Source organism: Oncorhynchus masou, chromosome 31 (genome assembly GCF_036934945.1).
Source record: "Oncorhynchus masou masou isolate Uvic2021 chromosome 31, UVic_Omas_1.1, whole genome shotgun sequence".
In the NCBI taxonomy this organism is placed as follows: Eukaryota; Metazoa; Chordata; class Actinopteri; order Salmoniformes; family Salmonidae; genus Oncorhynchus; species Oncorhynchus masou.
In genome coordinates this window covers 62842125-62862208 of record NC_088242.1, presented here as the reverse complement: position 1 = coordinate 62862208, position 20084 = coordinate 62842125, and the positions used below count along the sequence as shown (strand labels likewise).

Genomic DNA, 20084 nt, shown 5'->3' with positions numbered 1-20084 from the left:
ATTCAAACGCTAGTAATATGATTGTCGAGTTGCCTTTGTGTGCCCCTAGGCCTGGTCACTTTTATTGAGAGTTCTTGCCAATGACCTAGTTCTGAATCAAGGGCTATATTCACATCAAAAGCAAGGCTATAGCCTGGATAGGAAAATCACAGTATTCTAATCTATTAGTCTACTAAAAAATGCACAGTACATTGTTATAACACTTCCTACAAGAATGTCGGCTACTTTTCTATTCGATGTAAATAAATAACATATGCCCCCAATATATTATAATGTACCCGATGCCAGAAGCGCACGCCTATTTATAACCAATGCACAACAAAAATCCGATAATTGTAAGTAAAAGGTGACCACCAGCAAACCAGACACATCCAAGGCAGCAGGCAGACCATGGACATGACGAGAGAACAGATTCCTTGAAAGGTGCAATCCATCCTTATCTAAGATACCCTGTCTGTTTGCAGTGATGCCGCTATAGCTGACTTGTGTTTAAGTCCTAGATTAAGAACTATATTTTCTGAATCCCCATTTTTCAGTCTTTAGTTCTATGTTTCCCTCCACGTGCGTATGCTATGTCTAGTTAACTCGCGCTCTCGCTCCTCATCTGTCCGACCTATCATTGCATTAATACGCACCGTCTTCTCCCCCTAGTCCGTCTCCTTCCCTAGTCCCCCGAGCTCTAGCCTACTCACTTCGTGCGCGCATCCTCTGGTGACAATTTTTGCACACCGTGACGCCATTCCAGTGGCAGGTTGTTGTATGTCCAATCACAGAACCCGATGAAAACTAAGGTTTATGTATGTGCGCATGTGTTGGTAAGGTGCATGGGGTTGGGAGTCCTTCTGTAAATGTCTTATTAACAACCATTGAGTATCTCCATTGTCAAATCAGTGCAAATATGCATATGCAAACTATGAGTTATATTTGGTGATGTCCAGTTATGCCCGCATACAACTAACGTGGGCTAATATGGCTCATGTTTACTCGTTAAATGTAGGATATTACGCAGAAACAAAACTAGAGAGGAATGTATACGTTTCACTTGATAGCCTTTACTAATTTACGCATTGGCCTAATTGGTGCGTAAAAGGCGACTCTTTATCCAGCCACGTACACGTAGGTTCTTGAATCATGTCATAGTAGCCTAATAAAATTAAATATAACTGCTTGTCTGAATAATGACTGAAACTCAATTCCTACAAGGGAGTCTGTATTGGTTTCAAATCAAATTTTATTTGTCACGTGCTCCGAATACAACAGGTGTAGACCTTACAGTGAAATTCTTACTTACAAGCCCTTAACCAACGGTGCAGTTTTTAAGTAAAAAAATAGGTATTAGGTAAACAATAGATAAGCAAAAAAAGACATTGAAAAAACGGTTAACAAAAATAACAGTAAGGAGGCTATATACAGGTGGTACTGGTACAGAGTCAATGTGCAGGTGCACCAGTTAGTCGGGCTATTTGAGGTAATATGTACATATAGGGTTAGTTAAAGTGACTATGCATGGATGACAAACAGAGAGTAGCAGCTGCCTCAAAGAGGGGTTGGGGGGGGGGGGGCTGGACACAATGCATAGGGTAGCCATTTGATTAGCTGTTCAGGAGTCTTATGGCTTGGGGGTAAAGCTGTTGACAACCCTTTTGGTCCTAGACTTGGCGCTCCGGTACCGCTTGCCATGCGGTAGCAGAGAGAACAGTCTATGACTGGGGTGGCTAGAGTCTTTGACAATTTTTAGGGCCTTCCTCTGACACTGCCTGGTATAGAGGTCCTGGATGGCAGGCAGCTTAGCCTCAGTGATGTACTGGGTCGTACGCACTACCCTCTGTAGTACCTTGCGGTCGGAGTCTGAGCAGCTGCTGTACCAGTCAGTGTTGCAACCAGTCAGGACGCTCTTGATGTTGCAGCTGTAGAACCTTTTGAGGATCTGAGGACCCATGACAAATCTTTTAAGTTACCTGAGGTGGCATAGGCTTTGTCGTGCCCTCTTCACAACTGTCTTGGTGTGTTTGGACCACTCTAGTTTGTTGGTGTTGTGGACACCAAGGAACTTGAAGCTCTCAACCTGCTCCACTACAGCCCCGTTGATGAGAATGGGGGCGTGCTCAGTCCTCAATTTCCTGTAGTCCACAATCATCTCCTTTGTCTTGATTACGTTGAGGGAGACGTTGTTATTCTGGCACCACCCAGCCAGGTCTCTGACCTCCTCCCTATAGGCTGTCTCGTCGTTGTCAGTGATCAGGCCTACCACTGTTGGATCATCTGCAAACTTAACGATGGTGTTGGAGTTGTGCCTGGCCATGCAGTCGTGGGTGAACAGAGAGTACAGGACGGGACTGAGCACGCACCCCTGAGGGGTTCCAGTGTTGAGGATCAGCGTGGCAGATGTGTTGTTACCTATCCTTACCACCTGGGGGCGGCCTGTCAGGAAGTCCAGGATCCAGCTGCAGTTAGCTTAGTGATTAGCTTTAAGGGTACTATGGTGTTGAACGTTTTTGTCCATGTGGGAAACGCTTTTGTCCTTTTGTCCAGGTGGGAAAGTGCAGTGTAAAGTGCAACAGAGATTGCATCATCTGTGGATCTGTTTGAGCGGTATGTAAATTGGAGTGGGTCTAAGGTTTCGGGGATAATGCTATTAGTGTGAGCCATGACCGGCCTTTCAAAGCACTTCGTGGCTACAGATGTGAGTGCTACGGGTCTGTAGTCATTTACGCAGGTTACCTTAGTGTTCTTGGGCACTGGGACTATGGCGGTCTGCTTGAAACATGTTGGTATTACAGACTCAATCAGGGACATGTTGAAAATGTCAGCGAAGACACCTGCCAGTTGGTCAGCACATGCCCGGAGCACCTGTCCTGGTAATCCGTCTGGCCCAGCAGTCTTGTGAATGTTGGCCTATTTAAAGGTCTTACTCACGTCGGCTACGGAGAGCGTGATCACACAGTAGTCCTGAACAGCTGATGCTCTCATACATGCTTCAGTGTTGCTTGCCTCGAAGCGAGCATAGAAGTGATTTAACTCCTCTGGTAGGCTTGTGTCACTGGGCAGCTCGCGGCTCTGCTTCCCTTTGTAGTCTGTAATAGTTTGCAGGCCCTGCCACATCTGACGAGCATCGGTGCCAGTGTAGTATGATTCAATCTTAGTACTGTTTTGGCGCTTTGCCTGTTTGGTTCGTCTGAGGGCATAGCAGGACTTCTTATAAGCATCTGGGTTAGAGTCCTGCTCCTTGAAGGCGGCAGCTCTACCCTTTAGCTCAGTGCGGATGTTGCATGTAATCCATGGTTTCTGGTTGGGGTATGTACATACAATCTCTGTGGGGACGATGTCATCGATACACTTATTGATGAAGCCAGTGACTGATGTGGTGTACTCCTCAATGCCATTGGAGGAACATATTCCTGTCTGTGCTAGCAAAACAGTCCTGTAGCTTAGCATCTGCGTCATCTGACCAGAGTCACTTGTGCTTCTTGCTTTAGTTTCTGCTCGTAAGCAGGAATCAGGAGGATGGAATTGTGGTCAGTTTTACCAAATGGAGGTAGAGGGAGAGTTTTGTATGCATCTCTGTGTGTGGTGTAAAGGTGGTTTAGAGTTTTTTTCCCCTCTGGCTGCACATAACATGCTGATAGAAACGTTTTCCTGTTTGCTTATTTCCTTATACAGCTGACTGAGTGCGGCCTTAGTGCCAGCATCCGTCTGTCATGGTAAATAAACATCCACAAAAAATATAGATGAAAACTCTCTTGGCAAACAGTGTGGTCTACAGCTTATCATGAGATACTCTACTTTAGGCGAACAAAATCTAGAGACTTCCTTAGATTGCGTGCATCAGCTGTTTTTAACAAATATACACAGACCTTCCCCCTCGTTTTACCGGACTGTGCTGTTCTATCTAGCCGGTGCAGCATATATCCCGCTGAATGTTATCCATGTCCTCATTCAGCCACGATTCCCTGATATTTTAAGGCATAAGGCTACTTGAATTGATGGAAATTTAACTCAGACTTTATTTTCCCATTTGAGATTGGATATGCATTTCCTTGCAAATGGGAGATGACGGTCTATCTCACAATAAAGCTGGAAGCTATCTTTCATGGTTAACTTTATAGCCAACTGATGTACACCTGGGACTCCATGGAATAGTTATAGGTTTTTACAGAATTTTAAATGTGTAGTACCCATTTTGTTCTTAATTAAGGTAATATTCATTTTCAGGTCCGAGTTCAAAAGTTGTCAATATAACAAAATAAAGTCAACAGAAACTCGATCTGTACAGTTCAACATTGTGTGTGTGTGTGTGTGTGTGTGTGTGTGTGTGTGTGTGTGTGTGTGTGTGTGTGTGTGTGTGTGTGTGTGTGTGTGTGTGTGTGTGTGTGTGTGTGTGTGTGTGTGTGTGTGTGTGTGTGTGTGTGTGTGTGTGTGTGGGTGCCAGGAACGTGTGCTCACATGGAGTTCAACAATTATTTCAGGACAAGTTTCTAGGCGATAAAGGCTCAGAAACGTCCTTCAAAATAGACTCCTTCAAAAATATAATCTCACTATTTAGGCTATGCTTGATGTGAAATATTGTTTTACATTGTTCTCCTCTATGAGACGATAACCTCCCATGAATAACACATACATATAATTGAAAAGATACAGCATCAATGAGCCTACAAAACAGTTTAAATCTCCATATGATAATGACATTCATTTCAATGCTACTATATCAACATACACACAGCAAACTCCTGTTCTTCACATAATCTATTACACACATGACACTAGACCTACACAAACCCCAAACGTATGCTTAAACTGAAATAAGAACAATCTATCTAATACTGTATTGTCACAGGAATACAGAATACAATAAATAATTGTTCTCATTTATTATTCCAGAATAAGCTACCAGTTGACAAGTTTTTAACAGGTTTGAACAGAATAAACCTGACCTAAATTGAAAGACTCACTGAAAACAAGCACTTAATATAACCTGTAACAAAGCACATAGGGCAATGGTCAAGTTCTTGCTGGTGACCATACCTTCCATCCCACTCCCTCTGCACCACAGTGGCAAGATTTTTACGCATTGTTTTTTATTGGACATTTCACAAAGATTATGAGCCAATTATGATGTAGGCCTATCTAAAGAAAGTAAATGTAGCCCTATCTAATTTGGGCAAAGAAAGCTCAGTTGTGTTAATTACAATGATTTGTATATATACTAGATGGCTGACAGGGGTGCTGTTTTGAAGCAGCCCAACCTAAATCTAGGCACTCCCCCACCATTGTATAAAAATGTTGGACGCTATAGAAATGTATTATAGTCAACATTTGTTTTTGCCACGTTTATTCTATTACATACACCTTAATGCATACGTGTACATTATATTATGTGTGCTAAACATACATTTTTGTTTAATACATGTAATTTTGTCCTTTAAACATTTAATTGGAATACTGTAGAATTCCCTTCATTCCTATGGAGGATTGCTTCTTCTGGAGAATGCCAATAAGACCGACCGGTGGCTTTAAAGCATCTCACGGGACAATACACTGAATCAGCAATCCAGGGTTTATATACATTGTTGGTTAATTAGTTCTGAGATTTTGGGCTACGGTTCAAACTCATAAAAGACACACCCTAGTCCATTTACCCTCTCTCACTGACTTCTCAAACCCCAAACCCCGGCCTTTGGTCTGTTTCGCAAGCGTTCCCTGAAGTCTCGCGATGTTGCGCCTCTGGGTTTAAAAATTCGGTGAGCAGTCCAAACACCCAAAAGACACACTGCACAGAGTTTGAGATTAATTTTTCTATTCAGGAAAAAGTAAGAGAGGACCATATCCTTAATTCACATAAAATACCAGATATCTGATGTATGATTGTCTCGGTGATAATCACATTGACCACGTTTTCATGTGCACAGTATTCCGGATAGGGGCTCATATCCCGTTTAAGGTCTTAAGTAGTACTTCAAAGTATTTTTACCTAAGTACTTTACACCACTGCTTATAATCGGGAGTTTTTTTCGGGTTATTGTGTACGTGATATGATGTTCATATGCGACAATTTAAAAACAGAATAGTTGAGTATCCCGAATAAAAACGGGATATTGGTGTGCATATAAACGTGGTCACTGATTGACCAAGAAAGGACGGGTGGTTATTGTTCATGTATAAAAAGTTTGACCCCGGCAGGACTCGAACCTGCAATCTTCTGATTCGAAGTCAGACGCCTTATCCATTAGGCCACGAGGCCTACAACAAACAGGTAAAAATATTATATTATACTAAATGAACATTTTAACCAGTGACTGTTTTGACGGAAAACATATTTTTATCAAACACTGGCCAGATACTTTGTAAAAGGTTCACCTTATCTTACACTTCTGTACGGGAGGTCATCCCTACCACTGGATGTCACTAGATAGCTGGTCTGCTACAATGTTTCAACCTCCATGCCGGGGAAATCCGGTTGTCACTAGTTACCACAGCCACAAAGTCAAAGTTGTCTGTATCGCAAACATTATTTTTTGTCTTGATTTAAGGTTAAGGTCAGGCATAAGGTTAACAACGTAGTTTGGATTAAGGTTAGGTTTAACATCAGATTTTAATAACATACATTGTAGAAATGGGCGGGGTTTAACCTTCAGAATTACTTTGTGACTGTGGTAACTAGTGGCGACCGGGAAACACATTGTTTATGTCACATTGGCCAGCGGGTGAATTGCAAAGCGGTAGGACTCACAGCGAGATTGGTAAATAATCACTATTTTATTCTGTTGTCAACACAGCATTCTGACCATTCTCTGCATTGTCGCTTGAAGATATCAGCAGGTTTCTCAAGTAGGCCCACGAAGCAATCATGGTTTCGGTGTGAGGAATTGATTGCCAGGGGATCGTGTTGATTATCTAAATAGCTATTACATTTTATTTATATTAATTATTTTATGGCTTTGATGGGATGGTTGCATGGTCACAAAGTTGCATCCTGGCTCTCTCTCCATTCAGTTTGTCATCGTGTTCCTGACCAAGTCCAAGGGGATGAACAAGTGACTGTAAGGACTTGTTAGAAAATGCAACATCTTCTGCATCTTCCTCCCTTCTGGGGGCCTCTCTCCTCTGTCCTACGGAGGAGACTATGTTGTACCTCCTACTCCCTCCAGGGCTCCCTCCCCTCAGAGACCCGCCTGAATCCCCTCAATATCCAGATGCTGTCCCAAAACCTGCATGAGCAGATCTTCCGCGGCGCAGAGCAGGAGTACGAGGATGAGAAGGTGGAGCGGAGCATCAGGCACCTACAGAGGCACCAGCTGTGGGGAAAAGAAGCCTCCCTGCTGCCTGGTGTGGAGCTCCAGCTGCCCCACATGTACGGGGAGAACATAAATGACCACTTCCGCCTGCTGGCCCAAAAGCAGAGCCTTCCCTACCTGGAGGCTGCCAGTAAGCTCCAGCAGGCCCCGCTGCCACCCATGCCCCAGGACTGGGTGTGGGAGGTGGGCTGGATGCGCTACGGGCCGGGTGAGGAGGCCAGACGGGTTGACTTCCCAGACGAGGCAGGCCTGGTGTTTGACGTAGAGGTGTGCATGGCAGAGGGACACTGTCCCACGCTGGCTGTGGCTGTATCCCCTACTGCCTGGTGAGACTAATAGAGAGGACCAAGACCCTACTGTGGGAGAGAGGAGTTGTTTATAATTAGCTGGAGGAACTGACAACTTTATTTCAGTACCAGACAGTTTCTCTTCTTAGTATTTGTACCTATTTATTTTTCATGTAAAATTATCTGTAAATATACAAATATTGAAAGGCTTTTCTAGTGACAGGTTGATGGTGTATAATGTGTTGGAACTGGTCAGGAATGATTACAGTTATTTATCAAGGACTATTTATTTTAGGCCAGGTCAGTATTGCAGTTTCATTAAATATTCTGTCTTTCTGTTTCCTGCCAGGTACTCGTGGTGTAGCAAGCGTCTGATAGAGGAGAGATACTCCTGGTCCAGCCAGCTGACCCCTGCTGACCTCATTCCCATGGAGACCCCGACCAACTCCAGCCGCCCTCCGGGGGGCCAGTGGAGGGAGAGACTGATTGTGGGTCACAACGTCAGCTTTGACCGGTCTTACATCAAGGAGCAGTACCTGCTGAAGGTTAGAGTTCACAGGGTTACGGGGACACGTTTTGAGGCATAATTCATCCCTATTTAGTGTGATTGACAGTAATTTATGCCGGATTCACACTATAGGACCGAATGGCACCGTGCTGTGCTGGCTATGATATTTTATTATCCTCAGGCTAGCTCAGAACAGCTCGGGGTTGTCCCAACAGTGTGACTCAGGCATTAGGGTCTTTGGAGTGGCTCATGCTTTCTGTTATTATTATGGCTGTTTCCCAATTCACATGGATGCTTGCATTGGAAGCAGGTAGGCAGCAACCTATGTGTGTTCTTTTCCCACAGGGGTCCAAGGCTCGTTTCCTGGACACCATGAGTCTCCACATGGCCATCTCTGGTCTGACTGGGTTCCAGCGCACGCTGTGGATGGCCAACAAGCACGGCAAGAGGCGTGGCCTCCTGGAGGTCAAAGCGCATATGAAGAAAGTGGGCCGACCTGGGCGGAAGGAAGGGACCATGGTCAGTGCTCTCTGTCTTCTAGTCAATGATTATGGGACACAGAAAACTGTTGATTTGCGATTGTTCTGTAGAAATGTTGTTGTTGCCTATCCGCAGGTCAACAATCTCGTTCCTCAGCCCTTCCTTTCCTGGATTGGCTCTTTCCTTCAAGTATCCAAAGTTTTAAAAGGAGTTAATTAGTTAATAAATTGGTTTTGTTGTTGTGTGTATAGATCGGCTCATGGGACTGGGTGAATATCAGCAGCATCAACAACCTGGCTGATGTGCATGCTCTGTATGTGGGAGGGGAGCCACTGCAGAAGGAGGCCAGAGAGATCTTTGTGAAGGGCAGCATGGCTGATGTCAGGAACAACTTCCAGGTCAGAGGTCAATGGAGGTCCAACCTCTCGTGTACAATAATGATTGGTTGTTTACAAACCTCCTTGATTTGCTTTTCTTAAAAGGGGAAGTCTGCAGTTTAAACAACAACATGCAGCCTCCCCGCCACCTTTTTAGGAAAACAGCTAGATGCCGCTATGGATGCAAGGACTGACCATCCATGAGATCAAAATTATAGTTTAAACTATTTTGTGAAGCTATACAGTGTTTGTTTACAATTACATTGTTTACAAACAGAGTAAAACAAGATTCGATTTTGGGTTGGACAGTTGAACTAACCTCACGAGGCATTCATGAGTTATATTCTTCAAGAATAAATGGCTCATTCATTTAAAAGTAAAATAATTTATATATCAATCATAGATTAGATTGCCCTTCCTCTCAAAGTAGTTGTCAGGATGGAAATAAGAGGCTTTCAATGAACATACAGTATCAGTCAAAAGTTTGGACATACCTACTCATTCAAGGGTTTTTCTTTATTTTTACTATTGTATACATTGTAGAGTAATAGTGAAGACATGGAACACATGGAATCATGCTGTAACCAAAAAAGTGTTAAACAAATCTAAATATATTTTATATGATGGACTGTCATTTCTCTTTGCTTATTTGAGCTGTTCTTGCCATAATATGGACTTTGTTTTTTTACCAAATAGGGCTATCTTCTGTATACCACCCACACTTGTCACAACACAACTGATTGGCTCAAACGCATTTAAGAAGGAAAGGAATTCCACAAATTAACTTTTACCAAGTCACACCTGTTAATTGAAATGTATTCCAGGTGACTACATCATGAAGCTGTTTGAGTGAATGCCAAGAGTGTGCAAAGCTGTCAAGGCAAAGGGTGGCTGCTATGAAGAATCTAAAATATATTTTGATTTCACACTTTTTTTGGTTACTACATGATTCCATGTGTTATGTCATAGTTTTGATGTCTTCAATATTATTCTACAATGTAGATAATATATATCTTTAAACGAGTATGTGTCCAAACCTTTGACTGGTACTGTATATGCCCAAACCAAATCATTATTCACCCACTGTACTTGAGTCATAACGGAGTCATTTCTTTGCTGCCCCCTGCAGGAGCTGATGCAGTACTGCGCTCTGGACGTCCAGGCCACTCACCAGGTGTTCTGTGAGCAGCTGCCCCTCTTCATGGAGAGGTCAGGCAACCACATTTGCTTAATTAATTTAAAAACTTAATTTAATAATAATAATATAATAATGCCCAAGATGCAAAGCCACAATATGTTTTACTTTTAGGGGCATCTCTAGCTTGATCCCAGATCTGTTTATTGGAGTTGGCAAGATAACACAAACAGATCTAGGACCAAGCAAACCCATCTCCCTCGCCACCTGCCAATCATTGGACAGTAGTCTCTCAACCAATCACTGTCCCTCCTTTGTCTGTACACAGGTGCCCTCATCCCGTAACATTTGCAGGGATGCTGGAAATGGGCGGGTGCTACCTACCTGTCAATCAGAACTGGGGGAGGTACCTGGAAGACTCTCAAGACACGTTTGAGGAGCTGCAGAGAGAGATGAAGAAGAGTCTGATGAGTCTTGCGGATGACGCTTGTCAACTGCTACAGGACGACAGGTGAGGGACCGTAATGCATGTAGTACTTGTTTTATGAATAATGAGGCTTACGTAATAACATTGTAAATACTCTATGGTGTGTGCATATGTACTGGATATGTGTGTGTTTAAGACTATGGTCATATTGGGATTTTGTGTCTGAGAATTTCGGATGGAGCTAATGCCTTTTCAAATGATCCGTCTTTTTATGTATGCAACTTGTCCAAACTTGTTTGGGGAAAAAAAAGAGATGAGTAACACATTTGATGAAGGAAAGCTAACAATGATGTACATCATGCGATTTTTATGTGTTCATCCGTCTGATTGTGGCTGCGGCCTTAAAATAACGGACTGTTTCTTTGTAAGGTATAAGGAGGACGCCTGGCTTTGGGATGTGGAATGGGACGTCCAGGAGTTCAAGCAGAAGAAGGTGACCGTCAGTAAGAGAAAACGCTCAAAGGCTGAGGCTGAGCCTGCACCCAGCACACCATTGAGAGACTGGGATCAGGGTAGGAGCTCACACTATATACCAGGGCCCATATTTAAAAAGGAGTGCTGATCTAGGATCAGATCCCCTGTCCATACAATCTTATGATATAACTGACACAATATAAGCACTCCTACTCTGACTCTTAGTACATATGTGCCTGGAACAGAGATAGACCAAGGGCCTTTCATAAAACTAGTTAAGACTGAATACCAGTACTGCAGGACTATTCTGTCTTGCTAAGTTGTTTTGTGTGCTTATATTGGATCCCATTGGGGTAAAGGTGTCTTGTGGAGCTGTAAAATGATTGACTCTGCTGCTGTGTTGACTTGGATTAAAACTAGCAGGTGACTTAGCAGTGTTGTTGTGCTGTCAGACCCAGGTCCCCCCACTGAGGAGGAGATAGCAGGAACATGCCCAAGTAGGGAGGCTCTGGAGAGGCTGAAGAAGATGGTCAGCAGGCTGCCTAAGAGGAGACAGCACCTGCCTGGACATCCTGGGTGAGCTGGGCTGTACTGGGCCCCCTGTGGAGCTCCATGTAGCTAACTGTTAACTAATATAACACACTAACACCCTGGTACAGATAACTGTGGCTGTGAAATACATCAGGCAACACTCACTAATGTCAATTCTCATTTGAGCTCTTTCTCAATCTTTCCTTGATTCCTCGCATCCTCTCTCCTTGCCTGAAAATGCACTGGAGAAGAAGGTAGGAGGGGAAGGACCTTCTCCTATACAGTGAAAAGGGAGGTGAGAAATCGAGGAAATCCCATTGAGAAACAGCCAGTCTATTCCTCCCTACCTTACCAGGTGGTATCGTAAGTTGTGTGTGAAGATGTCGGAGGAGGAGGTGAGCTGGTCGCCGGGGGCCAGCCTGATCAGTCTGGCTATGCGGGTGACTCCCAAGCTGATGGGGCTGACGTGGGACGGCTTCCCCCTGCACTACACGGAGCAGCACGGCTGGGGCTACCTGGTGCCTGGCCGCAGGGACAACCTGATGGAGCCCCAGGGGGGGGAGGAGGACACCATGGGGCCTGTGTGTCCCCACAGGTAGGTCACAGCACAACACACAGCTCAGTCAGCGGCACCAGAGGAAACCGAGACCAAAGACAAAGGAGGCACAGGGATGAGTCAAGTGAATTTAATTAATTATTTTTTTACCACATCACTGGGTGTACTCTAAGTGCATCCACCAGAAGTAGTGTATGTATAATTACCTCTGTGTTGTGACTCACAGGGCCATAGAAAGTGTGTACAGAGAGTACTGTGAGCAGAAAGGTAAAGAGCAGCCTAGGTGTCTGGACAACGGCCTCTCTGATGACCTCATGCTAACCGACAGCACACTGTGGCAGACGGTAAGACCTTGACACACACACACACAAGATGGGTCTGTCTTCATGACACCTGAATTAGCGTTAAAGCTAAAATCCTCAGTTGCTACATCTATTTTGCACTTAATTATATGTACCCATTGATTCATAAATAATATAACGAGTGGCGCAGCGGCCTAAGGCACTGCATCTCAGTGCTAGAGGCATCACTACAGACCCTGGTTCGATCCCGGGCTGCATCACAACCGGCCGTGATCGGGAGTACCATAGGGGCGGTGCACAATTGGCACAGCGCCGTCCGGGTTAGGGGAGGGTTTGGCCGTGGTAGACCGTCATTGTAAAATAAGAATTTGTTCTTAACTGACTTGCCTAGTTAAATAAAGGTTAAATAAAATAAAATAAATGCGCCATGAGCTTAGTTCAACTGTCATACCCCATCAGAACCCAAAATATACACTTGTTTTGCATGTAAACAAACACTGTAAAGCCTCAAAACATGATAAAACTGTAAAGTTGATATCATGGATGTTCAGTCCTTGAACCCATAGCTCTGTCTATGAATTTGAGAGTGGTTACATTTCTTCAGGCCCATCCTTCAGCTTTTTACCAAAACGTGGGGGGGGGGGTTCGTTCAACTGCTGATTATAGTTTTAATAACTGGAATATATAAATTACAGTTACATGATAACTGTTTAATAAAGAATTACTCACAGATAATGATCTTCATATCAACTAGGAATTCAGTGCAAATAGCAAATATCCTCTCCTGTCAAAGTATAACAGGTGGGTGTCTTTCCTGTGTTAACCTGTAGGTGGAAGAGTTGGGTCGCTTGGAAAGTGTGTCAGAGGAGGAGAACGGTGGCAGGGTGACGAGGAAGAGCAATAAGGTGAACTGTCCCCTCCATAGAGATGGAACGAGGGCACACCTCTCTTTGACATTGATTCTTGTGGCAAGTGTGCCCTCTATACAGCTCTATGTTCCCCTCCTACACATTTCACCTATTATCCTAATGATCTTTAGGATTTTAATGCATTGGGTGACATGGTCTATGTTATGTAACCAGGAAATGCAGGATATTAATTCTCTACCAGGTGAGAGTCACTGTCCCTATCACCATGGAAACGGACCTTACAACGATGTCAACATTCCGGGCTGCTGGTTTTTCAAACTCCCACACAAGGTACATCAACTGATCTATGCGATGCTGACCTAATTTGTGTTGTGCCGAAACAAAATGCTAATCCTCTCATAGGGGCGAATCCTTACTCAAATGGTTCACTTAGTCTTGCATGGGTATATTGTCTGTATCAAGTATTTAATAGAATGATCCTAGAATCTGTGCAGTATCTGTGCACCTGAACACACCCATAAATGCTTAAGAGACTGTTTTGGCTACAGGATGGAAATGACAACAACGTGGGCAGCCCCTTCTCCAAGGACTTCCTGTCCAAGATGGAAGACAGCACCCTGAGAGCGGGGCGGGGGGCCACCAACGCCACCCGGGCTCTGGAGATAAACAAGATGATCTCTTTCTGGAGGAATGCCCAGAAACGCATCAGGTAGGCACCCAGGCTCCACTTCATGTGGACAGTTACATGTAAGAATGACTTAATAAAAAGGAATTAAATGAATTTCTGGAAAAGAATAGTTGAAGACGTACTGCAGTTACATTGCTATTCATCATGGCCAGACACAATGAGAAATAAGAAATGACAATTCTTAGAGGGTTAAATTACAGTTGTGTTATCATGTCTGATGTGTCCTGGCAGCTCTCAGAAGGTGGTGTGGCTGAGGAAAGGGGAGCTCCCTCGCAGTGTCAGCAGGCATGAAGAGTATGATGAGGAGGGGCAGTACGGCGCCATCTTGCCCCAGGTCATCACCGCGGGAACTGTCACCCGCAGGGCTGTGGAGCCAACGTGGCTGACTGCCAGCAACGCTCGGGTAAGAGAATAGAAAGCGAGAGAAAAAGAACTATGGCGGGAGTGTATTGGGCAACACAGCTTTTTTAAGGGAGCCACTGATATAGAGGTTGTATGTGGTGTGTGCAGCGGGATCGAGTGGGCAGTGAGCTGAAGGCCATGGTACAGGTGCCCCCTGGGTACCACCTGGTGGGGGCGGACGTGGACTCCCAGGAGCTCTGGATCGCTGCCGTTCTGGGAGAGGCCCACTTCGGTGGCATGCATGGTGAGGCTTCACCCCTAGCGCTGATACTCTGATTGATGCTGTATTCATTTTGCTATGTGAATGGTCAGAAATGTGAGTTTCTGACAATGTCCATTAAAGATGGAAATCTAATGAACTCATTCCCAGTCAGAATATTTCAGTGTCTGTTTGTATTTTGTCACGGAATTCATATTTTTTACAACATATAGCATGTTTTTAAACAGGGCCCCATATCTATGGACTTGAGGAATCCATTCAGTCATTAACGTGGCCTGTTAATCAGGTATATGTTACTGTGTCCAGGCTGCACAGCGTTCGGCTGGATGACCCTGCAGGGCAAGAAGAGCCAGGGCACTGACTTGCACAGCCGCACGGCTGACACGGTGGGCATCAGCCGCGAACATGCCAAGGTCTTCAACTACGGACGCATCTACGGCGCTGGGCAGCCTTTCGCCGAGCGTCTGCTCATGCAGTTCAACCACCGCCTCAGCCAGCCAGAGGCCGCCAGCAAGGCCCGGCAGATGTATGCCCTCACCAAGGGCCTACGCAGGTACAGGAAGGATAGTGATGGATTGGATTTAAGTAGTGATGACACCCTATTCGCTGTATAGACAACAGAATATGCCATTTCAGATGTAGATCTAGTGATCAAAGCGCTTCAGATTGTGAAGAGGGAGGACTCCCCTCATCTACTACCAATGTGTAGCACCTCGCTGAGGGGTACAGTATGGCTAACATGATGGGAGTTTGGAGCTGTACTGTGAAAATCAAAATCGCCTATCCTTGCTCTTTTGGAGGTTTAAGCTTGGATCTAAGCCCTTTAAATGTATCTATATGTGCACAGAGCAGTAGATAGTAATTATAAGCACAACAAGGGACTCCTTGGATGTTTGGAGGATTAAATTACAGAAAGGATGAGCCACACTGAGCTGTGTTTGTGATGCTAGGTACCATCTGTCTGAGGAGGGTGAGTGGCTGCTGAAGGAGCTGGATGTGGAGGTGGAGAGGGACGAAGATGGGAGCGTCTCCCTGCAGGATCTCCGCCGGATCACAAGACTGGCCTCCCAAAGGTGAGGCAGCAGTGTGGGTGCGTGTGCTCCTAAGCCCATTGGAAGGCCATGTGGAGCCATTGTTTACACCTATCAGGTTCCTTCAGTTCTGCAAATAGTGGCTCGGGATTTTTTTGAACCTAGCACTAATGTCAGCATTGTATGAACTGAAGTTCTTCACTACATCTGACCCCCCGACCTCCAGATGCTGCTGTAGATCTGGCTAGGGACACACTTACTTTCTATCTCATTCTCTCCTGATTGGCCGTGCAGTTCTCGGAGGAGGAAGTGGGAGGTGGCAGGCCAGCGTCTGTGGGCTGGTGGTACGGAGTCAGAGATGTTCAACAAGCTGGAGAGCATCGCCCTCTCAGCCCAACCAGCCACCCCTGTCCTGGGCTGCAGGATTAGCAGAGCCCTGGAGCCTCAGGCTGTCAAGGACGAGGTCAGGAGATACCAGGAGAAACACACAATCATAAGAACACACTCACTCACAATCATAAGAACAGAATCAAACACACATTTTAAATTAAGAGATTTAATGTGTGTGTCAGTTCATCACCAGCAGGGTGAACTGGGTGGTGCAGAGCTCGGCGGTGGACTACCTCCACCTGATGCTGGTGGCCATGCGCTGGCTGATGGAGGAGCACGACATCGACGGACGCTTCTGCGTCAGCATCCACGACGAGGTACGCTACCTGGTCCGCAGCGAAGACCGCTACCGGGCAGCACTGGCCCTGCAGATCACCAACCTTCTCACAAGGTCAGTAGTACTGCCCTGACTCATACACACCTGCTGATGACTTGACACATCTCCCCTTGCAAAATACTTTCTGATTCTTTCAGGATAATATACAAAAATTGAAAGTATTATGTAATTGTTATTCATAGCCTGTGAGTTACTTGTTTTACATAAACAGCTTATTGAACAGACTTGAGACATTGTGTTCCTTCATACTTTTCAGGTGTATGTTTACCCATGCACTGGGTATGCAGGACCTGCCCCAGTCAGTGGCCTTTTTCAGTGCCGTGGACATTGACCGCTGTCTGAGGAAGGAGGTGACCATGGACTGTGTGACTCCCTCCAACCCCACAGGGCTGGAGCGCAAATACGGCCTCCCACAGGGTGAATATATCATCACTGTACATCATTCTTTAAACTGCTGCTCTTAAAACCTGTGCTTCATACATAGAGCCCCAGAATGTCTTCAGATTGTAGTGTGCATGTGTTGCAACCTTATTTCTAGACCTTTTTTTATAAAAAATAATTTTAGAAACATTATATCATTTAGAAACATGTTTTAAATAGTTACATGTTCACAGTAAATTAATAAGCAGAAATGTTTGCATGCTCTCAGTATGCTAAGTGAAAGTTTTAAACAAATGATCAGATAATACAAAACATCTTCAACCTCTTGTATCTTTCTCTGTACAGCATGTACCTAGAATAACCACACATTGAATCTCCACAGGTGAGGCTCTGGACATATACCAAATCATAGACATCACCAAAGGCTCTCTGGGGAAAGGGAGATAACAGGGTGAATAGACCAGTCCTCTGTGTAGCTCGTGCAGACATGGGCATCATGGGATAAAGGTCCTCCAGGGCTGCCCCAACCCAGGCACTGAGTCAAACCAATGACGTCAATGGGAACTGCAGGGTCACGTTCATAAGGCACCAAACAGAAGAAAACAGTCAGCAGCGGAGTTGTACTATCTAGAGTTGTCCCATTTTTTTTTTTTAAGGGCTCATTTGTTTTTGGCTGCTATTATTTTGCTACAGTTAGCCCAAATGAACACAACCCATTTCAGTGGATCATCTGAATTAATGGGGGCAGCTCCAGACTGGTTGAGAGAGGAGTCTATTGAGCGGTTTAGAGGGGAAAATATGATTGTTTTCCATCACTGCTTCCTCTTGGGCTCCTGGCTCTGCTCTGGCTCCTGAGAGGCTGTGGTCTAAAGAAGGAAAAGATCCAAAGCAGCACTTATCCTCTTCAACACGCAATTGGATATGTGGTGTCAGACACTGATACTTTAGCTCAGACCATTGGGTCTGGGGAGAAATAGGAGAACCAAAAGAAAAATGTATCCATGGAGTTATAACTTAGAAATGTGATGTGTGCTATTGAACAGGACGATGTGAGGAATGCGGGCGTATGGGCAGGTCTAATAAAGCATAAGTAAATTTGCTGTGACAGGTCATGATGGAGCTGAGTGAATAGGAGACTAAACCAATGTTTTGGATAGCTGTCATATGTGTGTCAGTGTTATGGTTGATGCTCACCTGCTGACTTGTCCTGCTCCTGCAGCGCTGCCTCCAGTTGATGAGGAAATCTCTCAGCTTCATGTACTGAATAAGATTCACCTACGCAACACACAGACACCCGTTTTATCTTGTAGTTACAATGATGCAGTGTATGTTTAGTTTGGGAGATGTTCTTTTACTGAAATGTCCCACAAGGCTCTATCTTCTATTGTGTGTCCTTATCTTGCTTTATGTTTGGTTACAAGTAGACACTTACATTAAATTTGAGACAATCTCCCATCCCAAAGCACTCCCATACATAACTTTGATTTCTTGGAGAGGTTGATGAGGTATTTCTCATACTGCTCTATACTGTAGATCAGGTTGGGAATGGCCTTGGTCTCACACAGGAGTTTTGACCTTGAGAATGGGAGAACAGTACACGTGGTTTTAGTTAGACCAAGGCTCAACATATCAGTTGAAGTGGGTGGGCATTACTTTGTAACTGTAAATAAAATGTGTGTAACAGAAACTCCGTACAGACGCTGTAGTGGTGGCCTCCCCCCTCCTTTATCTTCTTCTTGTCATCTGCACCTCCTCCAGCCAACTCAACACTGCAGGAAAACACATGTCAAAGGACACAACAACATGAAAGGGTCTCTTAACGAGAGGACAGTGTCAACAAGAAAAGTTGTATTCGCTAGAGGCCCTATGGCCAGATCTACTAAGCATTTGCTGAAAAACAGTGCAAACACTTAGTTAATCTGCCCATAGTGTCATAGGTCGAGGGTTTAGGAACAAACAATGCCACCTGTTGGCAGACAATGGCTGCATAGATTACGTCAACATGAGGCTGTACCTACACATAGGTGATGTCAGAGTAGCACTGTAGAGGCTGTTGAGAGCCTTTGTGGGGGGAAACTCATTCTGATTGCCTGACTCCCCACTGAGTAGGACCTTTAAATAGGCGTAGGTTATAACGGATGGCTGTGGGCCAGTGGCGCAATGGATAACGCGTCTGACTACGGATCAGAAGATTCTAGGTTCGACTCCTGGCTGGCTCGAATTTTTCCATCCATCCAATTTTTCCATCCACAACTTTTATCATGCAACACGTGCGTATATATATATATATATATATATATATATAGAGAGAGAATTTTTCCATCCATGTTGGTTAATTTAATTTAGACATAAGTTATATCGCACGTGTTGCATGATAAAACACACACACACACACATATACATATACATATATATATATACATACATACATACATACATACATACATACATACATACATACATACATACATACATACATATATATACATACATATATATATATATATATATATATACATTGAGAAGTCCCGTATGTAATGCGGCATTCGTAATTAAGTGGACATTTACGACCATTGCTTCAGAGGACTCTAGATCAGGGATCATCAACTAGATTCAGCCTTGGGACGGTTTTTTTCTTGAGCGGATGGTCAGGGCCCGGAACATAATTACAAATAATTTGTAGACTGAAAATTGACAACAAGTAGCTCAAGTAGCTCAAACAGATATAACATTAGACTAAAAACATAATAATTTAAACCTTGCTGACGTTTGTATACGATCACATACAGACCATTCGGAAAGTATTCATACCTCTTCCCTTTGTCCACATTTTGTTAGGTTACAGCCTTATTCTAAAATGTATTCAAATATGTTTTTATTTCTCATCAATCTACACACAATACCCCATAAAGACAAAGCGAAAACATGTTTTTAGAAATGTTTGCAAATGTATTAAAAAACAAACAGAAATACCTTATTTACAGAAGTATTCAGACCCTTTGCTATGAGACTCGAAATTGAGCTCAGGTGCATCCTGCAAACCCCGCCCTCCCATGAGGCAAGATTAGTGACGACACTAGAATTTGGGGCGGCATTTTGACAATTGACTGCCGCCCTCCGGCGCCCCTGATCGACTACTACACCGCCCGCGGCATTCCAGCCACCAGCTCATAACGTTGTGGCATTTCCCGCCCCCACCCCCACCCCATTTCCGCTTCTCTCGAAATTCACTCCCACTATCCTTGGTAGCGATGGTGATGGGTGTGTTTATATGGGATTATCCAATTTGTGAAACATTCATAAAAGTGAATCTGCCAGTTAAATTATTGTGTTTTTCTTTTATGTTTGTGTGTGAGGAAGATGATTAATGATTAAGGCAGTAGCCTAACCTAGCCTG

General features: G+C 44.3%; 1 protein-coding gene and 2 non-coding genes across 4 annotated transcripts; 2 read left to right on the top strand and 1 right to left on the bottom strand.

Annotated features, from left to right (window-relative positions):
- Nucleotides 1-6165: 6165 nt before the first annotated feature.
- Nucleotides 6166-6238, bottom strand: trnar-ucg (transfer RNA arginine (anticodon UCG)). The gene has a single exon. It is a non-coding gene; the product is annotated as a tRNA-Arg (tRNA).
- Nucleotides 6239-6661: 423 nt separating this feature from the next.
- On the top strand, nucleotides 6662-18385 carry LOC135524251 (DNA polymerase subunit gamma-1-like). 2 transcript variants are annotated; one of them, XM_064951626.1, is made up of 22 exons: nucleotides 6662-6737; nucleotides 6991-7618; nucleotides 7929-8124; nucleotides 8433-8606; nucleotides 8819-8965; nucleotides 10074-10153; nucleotides 10408-10590; nucleotides 10936-11009; nucleotides 11433-11556; nucleotides 11867-12106; nucleotides 12294-12411; nucleotides 13200-13274; nucleotides 13452-13568; nucleotides 13787-13947; nucleotides 14158-14329; nucleotides 14437-14572; nucleotides 14855-15101; nucleotides 15499-15621; nucleotides 15874-16042; nucleotides 16152-16360; nucleotides 16563-16723; nucleotides 17070-18385. In XM_064951626.1, exons 2-22 carry the CDS (start codon nucleotides 7056-7058, stop codon nucleotides 17132-17134), a joined length of 3534 nt encoding a protein of 1177 aa, XP_064807698.1. In that variant the 5' UTR covers nucleotides 6662-6737; nucleotides 6991-7055; the 3' UTR covers nucleotides 17135-18385. The 2 variants fall into 2 exon arrangements, with proteins under 2 accessions (XP_064807698.1, XP_064807697.1); XM_064951625.1 differs by having other exon boundaries at nucleotides 10936-11078.
- Nucleotides 18386-18833: 448 nt separating this feature from the next.
- On the top strand, nucleotides 18834-18906 carry trnar-acg (transfer RNA arginine (anticodon ACG)). The gene has a single exon. It is a non-coding gene; the product is annotated as a tRNA-Arg (tRNA).
- Nucleotides 18907-20084: the final 1178 nt, after the last annotated feature.

Excerpts from the sequence above, each read along its gene's own strand:
- LOC135524251 (XM_064951625.1), top strand. The coding sequence starts at position 7,056 with ATGCAACATCTTCTGCATCTTCCTCCCTTCTGGGGGCCTCTCTCCTCT. Across the intron at positions 8,966-10,073 it reads ATGTCAGGAACAACTTCCAG|GAGCTGATGCAGTACTGCGC; the intron begins GTCAGAGGTCAA and ends TGCCCCCTGCAG. Across the intron at positions 15,102-15,498 it reads CTCACCAAGGGCCTACGCAG|GTACCATCTGTCTGAGGAGG; the intron begins GTACAGGAAGGA and ends TTGTGATGCTAG.